The 17,335-nt window shown below is 58.6% G+C and overlaps 2 protein-coding genes across 5 annotated transcripts in view; one reads left to right on the top strand and one right to left on the bottom strand.

Annotated features, from left to right (window-relative positions):
• The window catches only part of RBM6 (RNA binding motif protein 6), a 61,399-nt gene extending 57,646 nt beyond the window's left edge, over positions 1–3,753 (bottom strand). For all 4 annotated transcript variants that reach the window (XM_045579572.1, XM_036432201.2, XM_036432199.2 and 1 more), the window contains exon 1: positions 3,592–3,753. The gene's annotated coding sequence lies outside the window, so the exon portion shown is untranslated. The remainder of the gene's footprint in view (positions 1–3,591) is intronic.
• Positions 3,754–8,320: 4,567 nt separating this feature from the next.
• On the top strand, positions 8,321–15,965 carry MON1A (MON1 homolog A, secretory trafficking associated). The gene is made up of 6 exons (XM_036432248.2): positions 8,321–8,595; positions 11,461–11,600; positions 12,793–13,278; positions 13,813–14,578; positions 15,476–15,623; positions 15,708–15,965. Exons 2-6 carry the CDS (start codon positions 11,474–11,476, stop codon positions 15,846–15,848), a joined length of 1,668 nt encoding a protein of 555 aa, XP_036288141.1. The 5' UTR covers positions 8,321–8,595; positions 11,461–11,473; the 3' UTR covers positions 15,849–15,965.
• The last annotated feature ends 1,370 nt before the right edge of the window (positions 15,966–17,335 follow it).

The following is a 17,335-nucleotide window of genomic DNA, read 5'->3' on the forward strand; positions in this document are numbered from 1 at the left end:
CCTGCACGCCCCCTACTGGGGATTGAGCCTGGAAACCCAGGCATGTGCCCCCATGGGGAATGAAATCATGACCTTGAAGTTCATAGCACAACGCTTAACCACTGAGCCCCGCTGGTCAGGCTCCTTTTTAAGATAATACTATATAGTATGTATACACCACATTTGAAAAATATATATTTTATTAATTTTTTACAGAGATGGATAGAGAGTTAGAAATATCGATGAGAGAGAAACATCAGTCAGCTGCTCCTGCACACCCCCTACCGGGGATGTGCCCAAAACCAAGGTACATGCCCTTGACCAGAACAGAACCTGGGACCTTTCAGTCCACAGACCGATGCTCCGTCCACTGAGCCAAACCAGTTTCGGCTATATACCACATTTCATCTATTTATCCACTGATGGCCACCTGGCTACTTCCATCTGTTAGCCATTGTGACTCATATCTGAGTTCCTCACATATATGGTCAAGCGATTTTCAACAAGGGTGCCAAGACCACTCAATGGAGAAAGGACAGGTTTCAACAAATGGTCACAGGAAAACTGGATAGCCACATGCAAAAGAGCGAAGTGGGACCCTCTCCTAACTTCATATACAAAAGTTAAAAGGGGAAACTTCGTGCGTTGGATTTGGCAATGATCTCTTGAATGACACCAAAAATATAGGCAACAAAAGAAAAATGGACAAACTGGACTTCATCAAAGGGCCCTGGCTGGTGTTCGCCATGGTTAGAGCATTGGCCCGCACAGCAAAGGTAGAGGGTTCAATTCCCGGTCAGAAGGAGCACAGGAGGCAACCAATTGATATGTCTCCCTCACAATGATGTTTCTCTCTCTTTCTCCCTCCTTTCTTCCACTCTCTAAAATCCAATGGAAAAAACATCCTTAGGTGAGGATTAATAACAAAAAACAAGCAACAACAAACACAGAGAAATTGACAAGTATTGGCAAAGATGTAGAAAAACTGGAACCCTTATGCATTGGTGATAGGAATGTAAAATGATGCTGCAATTGCTGTGGAAAACAGTATGGCAGTTCCTCAAAACCTAAACAGAATCATCACACGACCCACTCCCAGGTATATATCCAAAGGAAAGGAAAGAGGGACAGGAAGAGGTATCTGGGCGCCCAAAGTCAGAGCTGAATCATTTACAATAGCCACAAAGTGGAGACAACCCAAACGTCTACCAACAAATGAGATAAAACATGGTCCATGGATACCAACAGAGTATTATTCAGCCTTAAAGGAGAATGAAGAGCCCTGACTGGTTTGGCTCGGTGGATAGAGTGTCAGCCTGTGGACTAAAGGGACCCAGGTTCGATTCTGGGCAAGGGCATCTGCCCGGGGTTTCGGGCTCAAACCCCAGTAGGCGGCAGCCAATGAATGATTTTCTCTCATCATTGATGTTTCTATCACTCTCCATCTCCCTTCCTCTCTGAAATCAATAAAAATCTTTTTTTTTTTAATGGTTTTAAATGGTGCCCCAGCTATATGGCTCAGTTGCTGGGAGCGGCACCCCATACACTAAAAAGGTTGTGGGATCAATTTCCCGTCAGGGCACATACCTGTTTCGGGTTCAATCCCCAGTGAGGGAGCATACAGGAAGCAAGTGATCAGTTTCTCTCTCACATTGATGTTTCTCCCCCCGCCCTTCTTCTCTCTCCAGAAAAAAAAATCAAAAATCAATAAACTCATCCTCAGGTGAGGATTAAAATAATGGTTTAAATGGTAAATCTTGCTACTATATATCATAAATTTAAAAAATATTTTAATTGATTTTTAGAGAGAGAGGAAGGGAGAGAGAGAAACATCAGCTGCCTCCTGCATGTCCCCCCACCGAGTGGAGCCCATGACCTCGGTAAGTGCCTGACCAGGAATCAGACCGGAAACGTTTTGGTGCGTGGGACGACATCCAACCAACGGAGCCAGCCGGCCAGGGCTGTCACAACATTGCCAAAAAAAGGAGCAATATAAAAAGCATGACTTACACACCTCAGCACAGCTGTGAGAAAGGTAACAGTGGTGGCTCCCAGGCATCACATCACCTCAGACAATCTGTGAGGTGGCCCCATTGCTTAACCTCACTTCACATCGAGAGGAAACGGAAATCAGGTAATCTGCCAAATGTCACCGAGTTAGCGGAGTCGTCAGGGAACGAACCCTATCGCATTCCAGAGCTCCCACAGTTATGGGGGCTACCCAGGAAGATTCATCCTAAGCCCTTGGCGGTAGCTACAAGAGCCCGTTCAAGACATGACTCACCGTGGTTAGAATTTCAAAACTTTCCCGTAGTTTTCACCTTAATGCAGCTCTGAACTAAGTCATGGCCGCCAGGACAAATGACACCACTGGCAGAAGAATGTGTACCCACTAAGACGGTGGAGTTCATTAGTAACCTCCCCCCAGACAGTTCTCCTCTGGAAGGCTACAAGAACCTGGATACAAAAAGCAACAAAAAAATAAAATAAAATGCATGATTTAAGTATTGGGGGGGGGGGGGTCAACAAAAACCCACACCTGGCAACAGCCTTCTGTGAAGAGGGATGCTGCAGGCGTCCAGAACAGAGACCTGGTGCCTACTCTGCAGGTCAGGCACCTCGCCCGGCGCCAGGGAACGAGGTGAGGTTCAAGTTCAACTTCCTCACCAACACGGCGGGTACCACACCACCCGTGACCGCGGACACTGCCAGTCCTGCCCCGCAGCCCTCGCCATTCGCTGATGCCCACGTGACTGAACCATTCACACGGGTGGCATTACTCAACAGGGGGTGGAAAACAAACCTAGGGCACAATCCAGAGTTCAGAAAACGAACCGGGTGACCAGGCACATGAGTCTACTGGGCTCCAGCGACTGTGACCTTCCCAAGCAAACACCTGGAATGTGCAAAAAACCCACCATTACCCTCACAGGGGACGGACCTACAATGCAAGGCCCTTCCTAGTTAGCAATGCACTCCTGGAGCGGGACACCCGTGCCCAGGCTGGAAGGAAGGCCCCATGTGCAAAGCCAAACGGGATCTAAACCTCCAGAGTGACTGCGAGGGGAAGCCCCGCTCTCCCCACGTTGGTCCAACGGGCGCAGAACCCCCAGCGCACCCCCCGCCGCCGGGTTCCACTGCCCGGGGGGCCGGGGCCGGAGGTCTCGCGCCCGCGGGGTCCCGCCGAGCCCACTCGTGTCCGCCGGGCACAGAGCTCCCTCCGGAGCGGCACCTCAGAGCGGACCCGGATTCCTGCAAAAAGCAGGAGAAGCGAAGGAACACAGGGCCGCCCGCGGCCCCGCAGACGGGGAGCCCGAACCGCAACCACGCGCCAGTCCCCCGACCCGCCAGCCGGCCGCCCCGAGGCCGGACCGGTAATCCCACCGCCCGCCGGGCCGCCCCTGGCCCGCCACCGTTCCGGGGCGTTCCTCCGGGGCGGCGCCTCCCTCCCCACCCCGCATCGGCTCCGTCTCTTCAGCCAGCCGCGCCGCCCCGCGACACCGAAGCCGCAGCTTCCAGGCCGCGCGGGCCTCGACGTCCGGGGCGGCCTGGCAGGCCGGCCTCCTCCCCTCAGGCCCCGGCGCGTCCAGCCTCCCGGCCCCCGGTCCTCACCGAGGCAGCGCGGCCTCCGCGGCCCACTCCTCCTACTCCTCAGCCGCCGCCGCCGACCCGGTGTCGCGGAGACCGGAACTTCCTCCGCGCCGGCCGCTGCCTCCACAAAGGCGCCGCCGCCGCCCGCAGCGCTCGGCCTGCCGGGAGATGGAGTAGAGCGGCGGGGCGCGCCGAGTCCCCTCCCGCCGTGCCCCGCGCAAGGGGGCGGGGCAGGCGTGTCTGAGGGGGCGGGGCGTAAGGCCACGCTGCTTGTCGGCGTCCAATGGGAGGGCACGCTTTCCCGCCGCTGCGCGTCAGGCCCGCGGGGTGTGTGGCTTGGCTTCCTGCTAACCGCCACTTGCCCTCAGGCTGCCAGGTGTGCTCCAGGCGGGAGCTAGGATACCAACCTGGTCCTTATCGACCGAGGCTGCCTTTTTTTTTTTAATATGTATATTTTATTGATTTTTTACAGAGAGGAATGGAGAGGGAGAGAGTTAGAAACATCGATGAGAATTGATTAGTTGCCTCCTGCACACCCCCCACTGGGGATGTGCCCAAAACCAAGGTACACGTCCTTGATGGGACTCTTGAGTCCACCAGCCGGCCCTCTATCCACTGAGCCAAACCGGCCAGGGCAAGGCTGCCTTCTTGTGAAGGGAAAGAAAGGGAGCCCGAGCCCGAGAATAGAGTTAGAGAAGCAGTAGTCACGTGGGTTCGTCCCTCTTTCCTGCTGGGGTTCCCCAGTTAGGCATCCCCGGCCCAGAAATACCAGACTGTGTTAGCTGGGTTTAAGGTTCAGGGGCCCGCCCTGCCTCTGGAGGACAATCAGCCCAGCTTGCACTGGACCAGGCTAGTTCTCAGCCATAAATCTGGCTGAGAGTGACCTGCGTGAGGTCACACGGAAACTAGAAGCTATCTGCAAATCAGCAATCTAGTGGAAAACGGGAATCACAGTTGTAGCTAATGCTCTTCAAGACGGATGGTCCGTACCTGAAATGCTTGCTGATTCCAGCCACCTGGTGTCCCTGTCAGTGGATCCTGAGAGAAAGAAGCCTGGTTTTATAGCCTAAATTCAATTTCCTGGGATGGAAGTCTATTCCAAGAAAAACCTATAAAGCATTCTCAAATCAAGCCTTATCTGTAGAGAAAGGAGGTGGTTGGGTTAAGCAGTATTGAAAGTTACTTCCCACTTCTCAGGTATCTTGTCTGCAAGCCAGTTCTTCATTCAAGAATTTGCTGAAACTGGTTTGGCTCAGTGGTAGAGCGTTGGTCTGCGGAGTGAAAGGTCCCAGGTTCGATTCCCGTCAAGGGCATGTAAGTTGGTTGCGGGCACATCCCCAGTAGGGGGTGCGCAAGAGGCAGCTAGTCGATGTTTCTCTCTCATCGACGTTTCTAGCTCTCTATCTCTCTCCTTTTCTCTCTGTAAAAAATCAATAAAATATATTAAAAAAAAAAAAAAGAATTGTATGAAGTACCTACCATCTGCCAAGCACTGTATCAGGTGCTGGAGATACAGGGGAAAAGCAAAGCTTACAAAAGTTCTTCCCTAGCCGGTTTGGCTCAGTGGACAGAGCATCAGCCTACGGACTGAAGGGTCTCAGGTTCAATTCCAGTCAAGGGCACATGCCCGGGTTGCAGGTCAATCCCCAGTGGGGAACGTACAGGAGGCAGCCAATCAATGATTCTCTCTCATCATTGATGTTTCTCTCTCTTTCTCTCCATCTCAGAAATCAATTTTTAAAAATACTTATAAAAAACTTTAAAAATAGCAGAGATGCAGATGAGGGTGGTTATTAAACAAGAAATACAACTTCTGCTGAAATGAGTTTGGTTTCTGTAAGAAGGGAGATGAAAAGCTGTTGGGCGGCTCTAAATCTATAATAATAATAATAATAATAATAATAATAATAAAAAAGGGTAACATGATAAGTAGACCAGATGTCCTTCCTGAGAAAGCCGAGGCTGGAGGGAAGCCCGAGTCCCAGGGACCAGAAGGAAGCCGGTGCCGGCAGCCAGGGAAGGAAGGCCTCCTCTTGCACAAATGTTCATGCATTGGACCACTAGTAGAATAACAGACTTGCCCTCCGTGCCAATAGGATCCTTCCGGCTGCTGTGTGGAGAATAGGCTGAAGGTAGGAAGGTCGGAAGCAGGGCGTCCAGTTAGGAGACTTGTGATAATATAACCATAACAGGATGGTACTTGTGTGGTCACAGTGGTCACTGGAGGCAGCTAGGATAAGGAAAGAGAGGGCAGAATGTGGGAGGGGCAATTTTGGTAGAAAGAGCAGGAGTCAGTTGGGAGTCTTACATGCCTAGTTGTCAGTTGGATACATCAGCCTGGAGTTCAGGGTAAAGGTCAGAGTTAGAGAGGCAATTCTGGGCGGTATCAACGTAGCTAGTGCTGGTATCTAAAGCCCTGGGCTTGGATGAGAAGGCCGAAGCAATAAGGGAGTGAGTGTGCACTGATAGGTCAGAGTTCCAGCCCTGGGCCCTGGGGCACACCGGCACTAAAGAGGTCCCAGAGAAGAGGAGGGACAGCTAAAAATACTGTAGGTAGCCGCAACCGGTTTGGCTGAGTGGATAGAGCATCGGCCTATGGACTGAAAGGTCCCGGTTTGATTCCAGTCCAGGGCATGCGCCTTGGTTGAGGGCACATCCCCAGTGAGGGGTGTGCAGGTGATCCATGTTTCTCTCTCATCGATGTTTCTAGCTCTCTATCCCTCTTCCTCTCTGTAAAAAGTCAATAAAATATATTTTTAAAAAAGAAGAACTGTGGGTACTTTGACTTTCCTTCCCAAACTGGGCCATCTTTATTTATTTTTTTTAAAATATATTTTATTGATTTTGTACAGAGAGGAAGGGAGAGAGAGAGCTAGAAACATCGATGAGAGTCATCGATCAGCTGCCTCTTGCACACCCCCCACTGGGGATGTGCCCGCAACCAAGGTAAATGCCCTTGACCGGAACTGAACCCGGGACCCTTCAGTCCCCAAGCCGACACTCTATCCATTGAGCCAAACCGGTTTCGGCAACTGGGCCATCTTTAAATAAATATATTTTGTTTTTTACCTACATGATTGCTTTTTTCATATATATTTCATATACATATGAAAAAAAGCAGTCATGTAACTAAAAACAAAACATATATATACATATACATATACATATACATATATATATACTATATATATATATTAGTAATTTCAAGGAGGAAGGGAAAGGGAGGGAGAGATAGAAACATCAGTGATGAGAGAGATTCATTGATTTGCTGACTCCTGCACTGCCCCTCACCAGGGATTGAGCCTGCAACCCAGGCACCTTTTTTCGGTTCAGGAAATGTTTCTGTACCAAATCAGAGAAGGTGAGGTCTTCTTGGCTTACACTCTCATAATGAAACTGGTGGGACTTTATGAGAACGAAACTATACAAATGTGATATATATATATATATATATATATTTCCTGTAAGGGAGGGAGCCTGGACACCCCAGCTGGTGAAGAGAGAGAATAGGGAATGACTTTGGAGACCTGAGAGGCTCCTCCTCCCTCCTGTCTCCTTTCCTGGGAATCTTTCAGGAGCTGGGCCACAGCTTTGTCATCACCATGTGACCACAGGCCAGGGCTGTGGAGGGAGGCTGCAGAGAGGCAGACTCTGAGACCACAGGACAAGCTCAGGGCAGGGCACGGCTCTAGGACCTTGACCATCGAGGGGAATCAAAGGTGACTTCAGACTCTTCCTGCACCCAGAACTGTCGGGGCGTGAACTACGGAGCTGTAAATCGATGTAACTGCTTCGGAGAACACAGGAGCAGTATTGTTGTTAATCCCTAGTTCTACATCTTTCAACTGTTCTCCAAAAATAAAACTGTTTGGGGAAGCTTTACGTGTTCCTGTCTTTATTGCTTTGCATCTAGGAAAGTACAGATTCTGTAGCAGTTCCTTGCCCTGGCCGATCACCTGGGAAGCTTTTAAAAAGATGCTCTCGCGAGAGTCTTATCCCAATTCAATCAAATCACATTCTCTAGGGGTGGTGTCCAGGCAGTGTTTTGTGTTGTTGTGTGTTTTTTTTCCATTATAATTTATTGATTGGAGAGCGAGAGGAACATTGATTTGTTGTTCTACTTACATATGCATTCATTGTTTGATTCTTGTCTAGTCTGGACCTGGGCTGGACCGGCGTCTGATGCTAAGCCCAGCCCCTCAGGGCTGGCATCAGGGCTTTGTTTGTTTAAGTTCCCCAGGCCCCTCTATGTGCAGTCAGATTTGAGAATTATTGTTTCGAGCCTCTTCGTATAGCATTAAAACGTGGCTAAAAATCGGGACTTTTTTAAAACGCCGCGGGACAAATTGTTAAAAATCGAGGCTGTCCCGCCAAAAGCTGGACGTCTGGTCACCTTAGGCTAAAAGGAAGTTCTCCTGAGCAACAACTGAAGTGCTTCCCTCCCTTACCGCAAACTAAAGCCGTTTATACCCTCTCCGGGCCCCGGCCCTCCCACAGCCAGAGCAGCGCCCCCGCCTCTGCTTCCCGACAGGCGCCTCCGGGGCGCGGGGCCGGGGCCGGGGCCGGGGCCGGAGCCGGGGCCGGGTCTCCGGTCCACGCGGGACCGGGACTTCGGGGAAGCGCTGGGCATCCCGCCCCTCCCCGATCCCGCCCGGCCGGGCTCCGCGGACACCGGACGCCCCGCCCCCGGCCCGGGCGCCGCGCTGCGGACTCCATTTCCCATCATGCAGCCGGCGGCGGGCAGGGTCGGGCCGGGAGGCTGGAGCCGGGCCTCGGCGGGGCGAGGCGGGCGCGGGCAGCTTCCTGGGCCGGCGGCCGGGCGGCGGCGGGGCGGGCGGGCGAGGGCCGGGGGCGGCGGGCGGCGCCGGGGCCATGTCGGTGTCCGCAGGGCGTCGTGGCCCCGCGATCCTGCGCTCTCAGGCCCGGCCCGGCCCGATCGCGGCGCCCTCCCGGGGGCCCGGCAGAGGGCAGTGACCGGCGGGTAGTGACGGGCGGTCAGTGGGTCCCGGGGCCCCGCGGACAGAGGTAGGTCCGACTGCCAACCACGTGGCCGGGGGCCGGGAGCCGGGCGAGCTGTCATCCTGGGGGAGGGGCCTGCGGCGGGCGGGGAGGGGGTCCTGCCCGCTGCGCTGCCCGGGGCGGTAGGAGGGCAGGTTCTGTCCGGTCCCTTAGCCCGTGGGTCCCCAGCTGGGGGAGGCCCGGAGCCCCCCCTCGGTCGGGAGGGCGAAGTCCTGGAGGGGCCGTGGCCAAGAGGGACGCGCCCCCCAAGGCACTCCGCGCGCAGAGTTCTCTCTCCAAGGTCCGCAGAGGCGCCGGGCTGAGCGGCAGCCCTTGAACGTGCCTTGCGCCTTGGGCTTGGGCCTTTGCCCACGGGGGTGCCCTGGCTCCTGGTCGGGCTGCCCCGGGCCTGGGTGAGCCCCCTCCCTGGGCTGGAGTTTGCCGGGGGCGGGCGCAGGGCGCCTTTGTGGAGAGGGGCGTGGCGAGCTCCGCGTCCGGAGGCGGCCTCCTGCGGTAGCACCTCCAGCCTCACCTGGGCCTCTGCTCCCTCTGCCCAGGCCCTCCGCACAGGGCCAGGCTGCAGGCAACGCTCAGGCAGGAAGGGCTGTGGCCCGGCCCCCTCCCCTGTAGGGCGGGCACCTGAGCGAGGGAGGCCTGCCTGCGGGCCGCTCCGGTCACAGCTGAGCACCTTTAGGCAAATAGCCGGGGCGTCCGGAGGCGCTGCTGGAGGTGGGCCCCAGGGACCATCTCCTCTTCCCCAGCCGCTTCAGGCGCGGCGGCGCAGGGGCTGGCGGTCCGGGTTACGGATCCAGGGGCGGTTGGGGAGGCTCAGCTCCCCGCCTAGTTTCCAGGGTGAGTGTCTGGAGAGCTGCTTGCTTCATCAGGGCTCCTGGCGGGGTCCCCAGTTGGCCTTGGAGATGCTGACACGTTGCATGGTCTCAGGTGGCAGGGCAGCCGCGGTGAAGGGCGTCCATGTGGGTACTTCCCCGCCAGGCTTGACTCGGACCCCTGAAGCCACAAGGCGCCTGGGCAGTGGCCCTGGGGGACGCTGGGGAAGCTGCTGTGGATCTTGCTGGGATCTGAGAGCCCGAGACGCCAGGCTAAAGCACAGGAATACGTGGAGGACCAAAGAGTCCAACCTGGAGAGACCCTGGAGCAGCAGGGAGCGGGTGAATGGTCTGTTCTTGCACGCCCAGGGCCCAGGAGGAGCCCGTAGGCAGGGAGGAACCCCAGCCCTAATTCCGTAAACTAGGGGTGTCGAACTCAATCAGAGAAGGGGCCAAAATCTAAAATCCAGCCTAAATCGAGGGCCGAATGGTTTACTGAACAGTCATAAACTGTCATTGTGATGGAAACGCAGCGGAGTGCAGTGATGACAGCGCGGTGCGGGCCACATTGCAAGGCCTGGTGGGACGGATTTGGCCCGCGGGCCTTGTGTTTGACACATGTGCCGTAGACAGCTCTTTGACCCGTATCGCAGGTGGGTCGCCTCAGGCTCGAGCGCACTGGCTTCACAAGGTCAGAAACACGTTTTCCCTCCCGTTCACGCTGGGCCTGGCTCCCGGGGAGTGTTTTACGGAGACCACGGGGGGTGGGGGGGCACCCGTGTGAGTACAGCTACACGTGGTCTGATGGCAGCAGCTGAGTGTGCTGTACTTACTCTGCGCCCGGGTAACCAGATGACATGGATTATCTCATTTAATGCTTCACGGCCCGATGAGTCTGTACTATCACTGTCCCCATGTCATAGATGAGAAAACTGAGACTTATGAAAGCAAACCAGGTTACCTCAGGTCCCTCTCCAGAGATGTTCCTGACACTCAATTACTAGTGGGGACAAGTCTTCCCTGCAGGCATGGCCTCCAGAGGCCACCCGGCAAGTGCCTACATATCCAGAAAGAAAACGATTGCTCAACGCTGGTTTTTTTTTTTTTTTTTTTAATATGCTTTTATTGATTTCAGAAAGGAAGAGAGATGGAGAGAGAGAGAATCATTGATTGGCTGCCTCTTTCACACCCCACACTGGGGATCCAGCCCGAAAACTGGGCAAGTGCCCCGACTGGGAATCGAACCATGACCTCCTGGTTCATAGGTTGATGCTCGACCACTGAGCCATGCCGGCCGGGCTCAGCTCCATCTTGAATGGAGCATTGTGCTTGCTAGGATGTTCAGTGAAAGGTATGAGGATAGAGAATTGTTACAATTCCCAGCTCTCATGCCTCCTTCCTGCGGTGACATGGGGCCAGGGACTTCCTCTCCCAGCCTGTTCCTTCCTCTCCAGAGCTGGCCCGGGAGGAGCGCCTGCCTCCGAGAGCAGTGATCAGGAACAGTGGACTTCATCCACCTCCCTTAGCCGCTGCCTAGGCATTCAATGAGCTTTACCTGCTGTTACCAGTTTGTAAAAAATGTTGCCTTTTATATACATTAGAAAAAAGACTGGAAGGAAATACATTGAAGTGTGAACAGTGGGAAATGTGCATGGGGGAAATGACATATTTTCTTTATACTATTTTTGTCCTTTCCAAGTTTTCAACAATGAATAGATAACCATGAATTCTTCCTTTTGTGATCAGGAAAAGAACGAGAGAGAGAGAGAGAGAGAGAGAGAGAGAGAGAGAGAGAGAGAGAGATTGAGCCCACAACCTGGGCATGTGCTGTGGCCGGGCATCGAACCTGTGACTTTTCAGTGCACGGGATGTTACTCAACCAACTGAGCCACATAGGTCAGGGCAACCAAGTTCATTTTCTAGAGGGGAGTCCTCAGAGGCACCCCAGAGGACGGAGCGGGTCCTGGGCGGGACACTCCCTCGCCGTTAACGATGCCCTAACGATGCCCGTTCCTGCCAGCAGCACCGCCCCTTCCCCTGGATGATGCCTGTCGTCTGCCCACAGGAGGCCCGAAGGGATGGCTGCTGACATGCAGAGGAAGAGGAGCAGCGAGGGCCTGGGCGGCACGTTGGCTCCCGCGGATGGGCAGAGTGTGGAGAGGGCCGAGAGCCCCACCCCAGGGCTGGCCCAGGGCATGGAGCCAGGTACGGGTAGGGTGTGCACAGCTGGCTGCCAGAGCGGCCTCCCTGTCGGCCTGGGTTCCCTCCACACTCTCCCTCCCAGGCCATCGAGTGTGTGCTCAGCTCACTGGGTGATTGTCAGAGGCTGGGGGTCCTGCAGGGGACCGAGCTCAGTCTGCTTCCTGCCTCCCTCTGCGCGCGCGGGCGCGCACACACACACACACACACACACCCACACACACACACACACACACACACACACAGACACACCCACACACACACAGACACACACACACACACACACACACACACACACACACGTCGGCCACGCTCCCCCGGCTGTCTGCTGCCAGCCTGGCTCCTCCCGCCCGCCCGCCCGCGGCCGCAGTGAACCTGCAGGCTCCGCTCCAGCGCTCGGTGTGAATGTCACCTCCTCGCGAGGCAGGCCTGCTCTGGACAGAACACCCGTTATTTTGTAATTTTATTTTTTATGTACATATTGCCCATCTCTCTCTGAGCTCTGAGCACAGAGCCGTTGTGTCCTCAGTGCCTAGTCCAGTGCTGAACTCATCATAGAGACCCAAAATATGTTTGCTGAGTTATTCTGTCAAAAACAAACAAACCAAAAAACAGAAGAGGAAGACGACAAGGTCCCTGGGGGTCACAGGCTGGGGGGCCCTTCAGCGGCAGGGCCGGCTCCCGGGGGAGACTCACTGCGCACAGGAGGCATCTGGGCAGGGGACCGGGCACACGGCAGTGAACAGCCAGCTTCCGGCCTGTGGGAACCCCATCACAGCTGGGGAGAAGGACAGTCACTGACAGGAGATACTCGGGAGGGAGGGATACGGTGCTGGGCTGGGGGTCAGGTGAGGAGGCAGAGAGCTGACAGCAGGCCATGCGAGGGGCTAGGGTGCCTTTGGGCGGAGGGAGGGGCAGGTGCGGATGCCCCGGGGTAGGTGGGCGGCGTTAGGGGCCAAGGAGCAGGTGGACAGAGGCCCGTGTGCCTGGATGGACAAAGCTGTCCGATGAGAGAGGCGGGCAGTCAGCAGCTGCCCCCGCCATGAGGGCTTGGGCCGGGCCCCCGGGTGTTGGGCGAGGAGCCTGGTGGCCAGTGAGTTGCAGACGGACAGCAGCGGGAAGAGGGACTTGCTGCATGGTCATAGGCAGTCATGCCAGCAGCGGCTGCTGCCCTAAGCATGGCGCTTTCGGCTGGCAGGTGCCGGGCAGGAGGGTGCCATGTTCGTCCACGCCCGCTCCTACGAGGACCTGACGGAACCGGAGGATGGGGCAGCTGCTGGGGAGAGTCCTGAGGAGGGAGCCAGGGGGCCGCCCCCGCTGCCCACGGACATGCGCCAGATCAGCCAGGACTTCAGCGAGCTGAGCACCCAGCTGACGGGCGTGGCCCGGGACCTGCAGGAGGAGATGCTGCCAGGGAGCTCCGAGGACTGGGCGGAGCCCCCCGGGGCCTCAGGGAGACCGGCCACAGAGCCCCCCCGGGAGGGCACGGGAGAGGGGGATGAGGAGGAGGCCGAGGAGGCCTGGCGGCTGCACCAGAAGCACGTGTTCGTGCTGAGCGAGGCGGGGAAGCCCGTGTACTCCCGCTACGGGTCCGAGGAGGCCCTGTCCAGCACCATGGGGGTCATGGTGGCCCTGGTGTCCTTCCTGGAGGCCGACAAGAACGCCATTCGCTCCATCCACGCGGGTGAGCCGCCTGAGGGGGCTGGAAGGGCTCCCCGCCGTGGTCATTTCCCAGTGGGACCTGGAGGGGGGCTGTGCTGTGTGGCCCAGGGCAGGCCCTCCACTCACCGTCTCCAGGTCTCATCTGAACAGCGAATCCTACCCTGGCCGGCCCTGGGGCTGTGGGGGCCGAAGGAGGCTCGCTGTGGGCTTTGCCCTCGGAGATGGGGAGAGGGTGGGAGGGCTGGGGAGGTGACCCAAACCCCAGGTCCTGAGACCCCCCCCCCCCAGCTCCTGCTGCCGTTTAGCGCAGGAATGCGTGCTTTTCTGGAGTGCTTCCCCAGCTGGTGCTGGTCTGTGAGGCAAGTTGCAGGGACAGGCCCAGCTCCCTCGGGGAAAGGGGGCCGTGAGCGGCTGTTTCTCTCCCCATCCTGAAGCCCCTACTGTGTGCAGAGCTCAGAGGGAGGGTGGAGAGGGTGTGGAAGGCGGCAAGCTGCCAGGAGGCAGGGCTTCCTGGAAGGGGCTGCAGCTGACACCCTCTCCTCCCCGGCCCCCCCAGACGGCTACAAAGTGGTGTTCGTGCGGCGGAGCCCGCTGGTGCTGGTGGCCGTGGCGCGCACGCGGCAGTCGGCGCAGGAGCTGACGCAGGAGCTGCTGTACATCTACTACCAGATCCTGAGCCTGCTCACGGGCGCGCAGCTGAGCCACATCTTCCAGCAGAAGCAGAACTACGACCTGCGGCGCCTGCTGTCGGGCTCGGAGCGCATCACCGACAACCTGCTGCAGCTCATGGCGCGGGACCCCAGCTTCCTGCTGGGCGCGGCGCGCTGCCTGCCGCTGGCGGCCGCCGTGCGGGACGCGGTGAGCGCGGGGCTGCAGCAGGCGCGCGCGCGCAGCCTGGTCTTCTCCATCCTGCTGGCCCGCAACCAGCTGGTGGCGCTGGTGCGGCGCCGCGACCAGGTGCTGCACCCCATCGACCTGCACCTGCTCTGCAACCTCATCAGCTCCTCCTCGTCCTTCCGCGAGGGCGAGGCCTGGACGCCCGTGTGCCTGCCCAAGTTCAACGCGGCCGGCTTCTTCCACGCGCACATCTCCTACCTGGAGCCCGACGCCGACCTGTGCCTGCTGCTCGTCTCCACCGACCGCGAGGACTTCTTCGCCGTCTCCGACTGCCGCCGCCGCTTCCTCGAGCGCCTGCGCCGGCGCGGGGCCCACGCGGCGCTGCGGGAGGCGCTGCGCTCGCCCGGCTACAGCGTCGCCCAGGTGGGCATCCCCCACCTGCGCCACTTCCTCTACAAGTCCAAGAGCTCGGGGCTCTTCACCAGGTGAGGGGCCGGGGCCGGCTGGGGGGCCGGCTGGGGGCCTGAGCACGGAGGCAGCGCGGGATCGGAGGACCCTCTGGGGGCGGAGCGACACCGGTCTGTTTCACTCTGACCCTGGCGCCTCCACGGGCACACACTTCTCCTTTATTTAAAAAAATTTTTTTTAATATATTTTATTGATTTTTACAGAGGAAGAGAGAGGGATAGAGAGTTAGAAACACAGGGGAGAGAGTGGCCGAGGCTGGGCCCTCCCTGCTCGGCCTCCTGGGCTCCAGCTGAGCCAGGGCTCACCGTCCCCCTGTTCAGCCCTGCCCCTGCCAGGGCTTCTTGCACACCCTCTGCTGGGGATGTGCCCGCAACCAAGGTACATGCCCTTGACCAGAATCGAACCTGGGACCTTTCAGCCTGTAGGCTGATGCTCTATCCAATGGGCCACATGGGTTTCGGCCGCTCCTTTATTTCCCCCCCGGAAATGCCCTGGGTGCACCGGGGACGGAGCTGGAACAGAAGTCTCGGGCCCCCTGTCCTGGAGTCACTGACTCGGGGCTCCCCCCACCCTCCTCCCGCAGAGGGGCTGAGGCCAGCTGGGGAGGCTTTTGTGTCCCCTCCCCCCTGAGGGGTCCAGAGAGTCCCCAGCTCCCCTTCCCTCCACTTCAGACCCGTCCCTCCCTCCGTCTTGGACGCTGAACCTCCAACGGGCCTCTCAGGGAGGGTCAGCGAAGGTGCCATGAGCTCCGGGGAGAACAGGCCTCCAGCCTGGGTGCGCTCAGCCCTTCCTGGGCGTCTTCTGTGCGGGGAGACCATGCCCGGTCCTGGGGGAGCGTCTGGAGGACAGGTGGTGGCCGGGATCAGGTGCTTCTGGGTCTCCAGAGCAGGCCTCTCACCCCCCCCCACCTCCAGCCCTGAAATGGAGGCCCCGTACGCCAGCGAGGAGCAGCAGGAGCGGCTGCTGGGCCTCTACCAGTACCTGCACAGCCGCGCCCACAACGCCTCCCGCCCCCTCAAGACCATCTACTACACAGGCCCCAACGAGAACCTCCTGGCCTGGGTAAGGCGGCCGGGCGAGCCGGGGTTCAGGGCCTGGCAGGGCCAGGGCGTGTCTGACCCGGGGTCGCCCTGTGCCCTCCCTCAGGTGACAAATGCCTTCGAGCTCTACATGTGCTACAGCCCCCTGGGGACCAAGGCGTCCGCTGTGGACGCCATCCACAAGCTGATGCGCTGGATCCGCAAGGAAGAAGACCGCCTCTTCATCCTGACGCCCCTCACCTACTGACGGGACTGCGGCGTGGCCCCGGGCCACGGGCGTGGCAGCCACGGAACTCGGGCGGGGCTGGCCCTCACACCCAGGCAGCAGGCAGGGACGGTGCGTGCATTAAAGTGCTTCGGGGAAGACACGTCGGCCTCGGCATCGGTTCCTTTGCTCACTCCCTCTGGCTTACACACACCCAGGGTCCTCCGCCCTGGCCCCTGCCCTCCTGCCCTCCCTCCCTCCCTCCCTCCCTCCCTTGACGAGCATCAAGTGGGACCCTGGGCTTGAGCTGTCTTCATTCGGCCGAAGTCCCGCTACACGGGAAGGTTCCTCTAGCATCCCACTGGCTTTGCCCTTCCCCGCCCTCCCCCACCCTCAGTCTGAGTCCCCTGTGCCTCCCCTCGCCCCTGAGGGGCCCCCCACGGCCACCTGACCACGGGAAGCCCTGGCGGTGGCTCTGCCTGGGGGCTGCTGCCACTGGCAGGGGCAGGGCTGAATAAGGGGGGACGGTGAGCCCTGGCACAGCCGGGAGCCCAGGAGGCCGAGCAGGGAGGGCCCAGCCTGGGCCACGCTCTCCTAGACCCTCCGTGGGCAGAGCTCGGCTCGGTGCACGGCCTCTCCTCGCCTGCCACGGCGTGGCCACCTCGCCGGTGGGGGAGGGGAGACAGGACGTGTTTATCTCAACAGCGTCCACTGTCTGTCTTCAGACGAGCATGAGTCACGCTCCTCGGCCAGACTATCTGCGCGGAAACCATGCCACGTGGAGCGTCCACGTGGGTGGCCTCGGCGAAGGCGCCCTGGGAGGTCCCGCTTCGCTGTCCCAGGAGACGGAGCACACCCTGCCTGGCCCCTCGCTGCTCCCAGGAGGAGGAGGAGGGCAGCAGGCCACCTGCCCGGGTCCTCAGAGCCCTGGGGAGTAGCCACAGCGCCACTGCCTGCCCTGCGCACAGGCCTGGCGGCCTTTCTGCCTGTGTCCCTGCCGCCCTTCCCCGGCTCCTGGCCAAGGCCAGAGCCCCCGCTGCCACCGGTGTCCGCAGCCGGCGAGGGGCCCTGGTTGGCGGTCCTGACGCTGCCGGACTCGGCTTCTCCTGCCTGTCCTGGCCGGTGAGGGCGGTCACAGCGAGAGGAGTGTGTGCCGGGGAGGGATGACGGGCAAGCAGGGAAGTGCTGGTGGGGGGGCAGCATGTGCCACGGGAAGGCCGGGGGAAGGACCTGGGAGAACTGTTCACCGTGAAGCCGGAGGAATCGTCAAGGCCTTGGGCTCTGACTCCAGGTGAAAGCCGGGCGGCGGGAGCCAATGAGGGTGCTGCTGCCGAGGTGGCGGGTTCTGCGTGGTTAGGCACCCAGCTGCCCCTCAGGTGCTCTCTGGCTGGAGGAAGGGCGAGCCCAGAGGGGGCAGCATGGCCAGCGCTCTTTCGAGGTGGCCGCTGCATGCACTTGGACAGGCCGTGGCCAGGCAGAGGCCAGGCTGGGTGAGGTCTGGGGGGACTTGGGCCCTGCAGGGCCCTGAG

This window comes from Pipistrellus kuhlii, unplaced genomic scaffold (genome assembly GCF_014108245.1).
Source record: "Pipistrellus kuhlii isolate mPipKuh1 unplaced genomic scaffold, mPipKuh1.p scaffold_m20_p_11, whole genome shotgun sequence".
Lineage (NCBI taxonomy): Eukaryota > Metazoa > Chordata > Mammalia > Chiroptera > Vespertilionidae > Pipistrellus > Pipistrellus kuhlii.